The sequence below is a fragment of the Poecilia latipinna genome, unplaced genomic scaffold (genome assembly GCF_001443285.1).
Source record: "Poecilia latipinna isolate Pla-1442-1.1 unplaced genomic scaffold, P_latipinna-1.0 Scaffold63, whole genome shotgun sequence".
NCBI lineage: Eukaryota > Metazoa > Chordata > Actinopteri > Cyprinodontiformes > Poeciliidae > Poecilia > Poecilia latipinna.
The window spans coordinates 410176-415194 of record NW_015112679.1 but is presented as its reverse complement, the minus strand read 5'-3'; the positions used below and the strand labels follow the sequence as shown (position 1 = coordinate 415194).

The window sequence follows — 5019 nt, the reverse complement described above, 5'->3', positions numbered from 1 at the left end:
ACTTCCCACCACTGCTCACCTTGAGGAACTGTGGTTTGGCCAGCCTTACAGTCGCAATCAGGCACACTCTGTCCTCAAATGTAGCGTGAAGCGATCGCTGGATCACCCCGTCAAAACCGTTTCTGTTACAGTTAGGCACTGTATACAAAAGGAGGAAAAAGTTCAAAACAAAAGAAAAATATAATTTTAAGAAAAAAAAAAAAAAAAACAGACATTGACTGTGAGCAACGCATTTTACCATTATTCAGGGATTTAAAGTTTCCTATGAATTTGACAAATTCATACACGGGAGGCTCCTTGGGGTCGATTGTCCCTCGAAGCATATGGCAACAGAACTCAAGCTGATTCTTTGCTGGGAAAAAAAAAAAGACAATATTTTAAAAACTATACTTTTCCAAGTAAAATAAAGAATACTGAAAGCTAAATCTGCTAGCTTACTTTTCAGATACTCTGGCGTTAGAGACTCTCCCTCTGTGACATGTGAGGACAGAGCCTTGTACACGTCAGAGTGCTCCCCCGAGGGCAGAAAGTTTAAAAGGTTCTGATCCACAAGATCAGACTGAAACACACAACACGCGACTTTTGTAAAAATGTGTGACGAAGCAACCGAGTGTGATTAAGTGAGAAGCTTAAAAGTTATTTGAGTGTCTAAACAGACGGAACTCACAGGTAAGTGTTCGAGAAGAGATGTCACGTTCTCCGAAACGTAGATTATGTTCCCGTCGGTCATTATAGCGAGGAAAAACCCATCCAGGGCCTGGAGGATAAAGTGTTCCTTTATTTAACAAATGCCTTTTTTATTGAAAGGAAAGTTAAACAAGCAAGGGGGGAAAAAGAGAAGAAGAAAAAAATCAGTTTCACCTCCAGCATCAGCTGAGTGAACTCTTCATTACTAAGAAATGGAGGCTTCCAGTCTTGTCTGATCTCTGTTGATTCTGACTGAGCAGCGATTTCTGTTCAAGAGACAAAAAAAACCACGAAACTTAGCGAAAGCGCCCGGCTCAACAGTTGTTTTTTTCTCTCTCACCGTTTCTCACCTTTGTGTTTGTGCAGGAAGTCGATGCTTTTCTGCAAGATAGTGGACTTGTCCATCTTGCGGGTGTTGCCTGGCAACATGGTGCCCAGCTCCTTAATGAGGACATTGAACTGATCTCGGCGCTTCTTCTCAGACTTGTTACGGGACTCACTGTTGGATCGAGACGAATGACAGATGTTGGATTCATTTGACTGCTGTTTAGAATAAGAGTCAACTCTGGTTACGTAGTTGTGATCTGTACGATATGCTAAATAACTGTGTGTCTAAGAAGGTTTATCGTAACATCCCAGTTAAAAAGTTAGAAATCACACTCCTACATTGTTCATTAGACCTTAACTCTTATTAGACAGGGTCATCTATTTTAGTGTTTCAGAGAGCTAATCTCTCCTGATCTTGATTCAGTTTTGCATGCAACTCTCACAGCAGGTTCCACTATCACAGAGATTTTTTTTTCTTAACTTGAGGGATTTTCTTAAAATGTAAAATCACAAAAGCTACATTGTGTGTTCAGACAAGATGATATTTAACATCAGAAGCAGCATGAGTGTGTTGGTGAGAGTGGCAAAATGAACTCCATAACAACTACTATTTTTCTATGCCGATGTACTGACAACTGGGGAATTTGCTCACAACCATCACCATAAAAATGTTTTGTTTGGTTACTCACATGTAGCAAAGATAGGTGTGGGCTATACCACTATTTTCGTGGTGCCATTTATTTTATTTTTGTAAACTAAACTGTTTTTACACAAGCAAGACAGTTTTAGGCATTGCCCTTCCAGTCTTTAGTATGCCGATGTATTTATGAAATGTCAATCGTATTCGAGAAAGGTCGCCAAAACACTTTATGTTTATTGTTCTCTGTACTTAGCTATGTTTCTTTTCTTTAACCGCTATGCTTTTAAATTCAAAATTCTGATGGCAATTTTATTGTTACAATAAATAAATAAATAAATAAATAAATAAAAGGGTGACCCCTCTTCGCAGCCACTCCAACAGAAGGCTGAGGCAACTATAGTGAGTCCAGGGTTTCCCCCAGAAAACCTGCTAAGCCCGATTGTCGGGGCACCGAGGCGGTCCACCATGTTTTTGTATTAAAGGATTTTAAGTTCACAGGACATATAAAACATTGTTGGGTAACTATGTTATTGGAAGACATGCACTAATGCACCAGCTAACCGAGGAACACATACATGAACTTTATCAGCACAGAGCCACACGCTGGGCAGCGTGTTGGGATATAGACGCAGATGTCGCACATAATTCTTTGTTCACAAAGATATATCATCCTCACTGCTCACGCTCAACGTGCACCTCTAGAAGCACAGCTATGGGTTACACTAGCGGTTCTCATTGAGCTAAGAAGAGCTAATGCGGCGGCTTTTAAACTTGACTCATACCTTGATGAAGAATTCTCCAAAAAACCTGAGTCCTCACAGGGTGTTGATATAAATGTCTATACGTGTGAGCCTGTGTCTCGTTTGAGTGAAAGAAGGCACACGTGATCCACGCCAAGGTAAACTTCAGAGATCAAATGCCGGCAGCCCGCTAGGCACCCAATGCGCTGAGGCGCAAGTGATGTGATTGGTTCGCTTCCTGCCCTGTTCAATGCATCAACTACAAACCCATCTTTCAGGAACGATTCTACCAGTGAATTGCTCAGCACAGCACAGCACAGAGGCTTGCAGTTCAGCTTATTAAAAAGTAAGAATTTTTTTGTTTGTTTATAAAAAAACAACAAGCAACGATAAGCCTGGCAGGGGAGCGGGCAAGTTTACCCTGGCGGCCCACCAGGCTTATAATACACTGGGGGAAACCCTGTTGTGATAGAGGTTATTACCGTTTGGCTTTGTCCTTTTCATCTTCTTCCATTAACCCATCAAAAATGCTGCTGTCATCTCTAAACAGAGGACAACAAAACAGCACTATTTACAAACAACAGGAACCTACATAACAAGAAGGGGCGCACCGATTGAGGTTTTCCAGTCGATCTCCGATCTTTGAAAAGCCAGACCTGTCGATTTTTTTGTCAAAAACGATGCTAAATATAACAAAATGTCTAAGTTGGTAACATTGTGGAGACTTTCTTTTTAACCGTTCATGGAGAGACGTGACCTGCTGGGCGGGTCTGTGAGTCAGCCGTCTCTCATGGTAGAGCTACGGGGGACGGTGGCTGACAGTGGCTGACTTTCAGACCTCAGCTAAGATGTGTAAGATCGGTGGACGATCAGCAGAGCTCCCAAAATTAAGGAAGTCTGGGCCAATTTATCAACCGACCGATTTATCGGTGCACCCCCTTTAAATAAGGCTTTTAAATTACAGTAGAGGCACAACAACGCAATAGTATCATCATCAATAAGATTTTAGTTTTCCACTGTAGATATAGCATAACTGAATATGTCTGAGAGTCACACGCATTAATGACAAAAAATAGATAAGTAGAAAAAAATGCTCATCTTCATAAGACAGGTGGAGATCAGAGTTTATGAATGAAATGATTAGATTCAAACACTTGAGTTTTTTTGGTGGGGGGATTTACTAAGAACTAGAAGAGAGCCTCACAGCACAAAGTCGATACAAGCCATCCACAAAGCCTGCAGCACAAAAAGATTTTTTGTAAAATGAATCGGCTCAGTAATCATTCAACACAGATAAACACTTAAGTCACAATCAAGTATTCTGATGACACAAAAAGCATGTGAATCTCAGTACGGTTTAGGAGGCGACTATCTGTACTCCAACACCAGCTGGGAAAATCAGCACACTTTTATATAATCAACAGAGAAATAAAATATTTTTTGAAGAACCTGATGTTTTCATCTGTTCGAGTTGGCATAGTTTGAAACTGCAGCACTGCAGACATCTAGAGTTTCATCCTCTCCCCTCCCTTGGCGACGATACCGCATTTATGATTCAATATAACGTGTAGCTCTAACTTTTAAGAAAGTGCCAACTTGTTCCTTCCTATTCCTTTTTCTCCCTTATTGAGATCATAATAGGGAGTTTTAAAATCCAGTTTGTGATGCCACAGTGTACCATGTCTGGACTGCTCATTAGAAAAGAAACAAATGTTTAGAATATCCATCTCACCGGTTAATGCTTGAGGTCATTTTGTAACCTGTTCAGGGTTGCAGATTCGGCGTGTAGTCTTTTAATCGTGAGGTAGACATTTGTGAATGAACCTTTAAAACAAAATGAGAGAGAAAATCTTTTAAACACCAAAACCATTAGCAAATATAGCACGGTCTTGGCAAAGCAGAATCCAATCCTCACCAAAAATAAAGCCAGTCGTGCGAGAGGAAAGTGTCTCTGGATGAGTGGAGGGTCTCGGTGGGTGGGCTGCAGCAGCGGTTGATGTTGGACTTGAGTCTTGGAGGCGAGCTGAAAGTTGGTAAAAGGTCTTCAGTCAGATGGGTTTCTGGTCTCCTTTGGATGCAAGTGTTGTACATGGCAGCAACATCTGTTTCTATGAGACAAACGGAGAACAACTGAGGATCAGGTATGAGCTTCAACACACATCAGCTGGCGACAATCTACCTGCACTGACATATTACAGTGGACGGTCGAATGCAACAACAGGAAGAAATATACGCATTTTATAAACAGTTTCACAATAAAATAAATTCTGGAAGCGAGCTGAATGATTTGAGACCTTGATTAAATGACGTGTAGGCTACAGCAATACACTATGACTCGATTTATTCCCAAAGATTAATGTATTTTTGCTGTAACCCAGCAGCAATCAGTAATGTTGGGTTTGTTACGTTACTGATTAACAGAGGCAGTAACAAATAAAATTCCACTGGCTCACTTACTACTTCCTCATATTTGTTAATAAATTTTTGAAAGTAATATGAGAATGCAGTTGCTACCATGAAAGCAAGCAAAAAAAAAAAAAAATATATATATATATATATATATATATATATATATATAAAAAAACCAAGTTTTTTTAGAGAAAGAGATTTTTTGTAAGACATAAA

At 40.2% G+C, this 5019-nt stretch overlaps 1 protein-coding gene across 5 annotated transcripts in view; it reads right to left on the bottom strand.

Moving 5' to 3' along the window:
• The window catches only part of clocka (clock circadian regulator a), a 40524-nt gene that overhangs the window by 17747 nt on the left and 17758 nt on the right, over positions 1-5019 (bottom strand). For 2 of the 5 annotated variants that reach the window (XM_015058324.1, XM_015058321.1), the window contains exons 2-10: positions 4310-4502; positions 4127-4218; positions 2877-2936; positions 1038-1186; positions 862-953; positions 668-757; positions 439-559; positions 239-352; positions 20-138 (exon numbers count right to left, since the gene is read on the bottom strand). In XM_015058324.1, coding sequence (XP_014913810.1) covers positions 20-138; positions 239-352; positions 439-559; positions 668-757; positions 862-953; positions 1038-1186; positions 2877-2936; positions 4127-4146 — 765 coding nt within the window. In that variant the 5' untranslated portion in view covers positions 4147-4218; positions 4310-4502. Of the gene's footprint in view, positions 1-19; positions 139-238; positions 353-438; positions 560-667; positions 758-861; positions 954-1027; positions 1187-2876; positions 2937-4126; positions 4219-4309; positions 4503-5019 lie in introns of those variants that run through there. The other 3 variants (XM_015058341.1, XM_015058332.1, XM_015058349.1) reach the window with 3 other exon arrangements.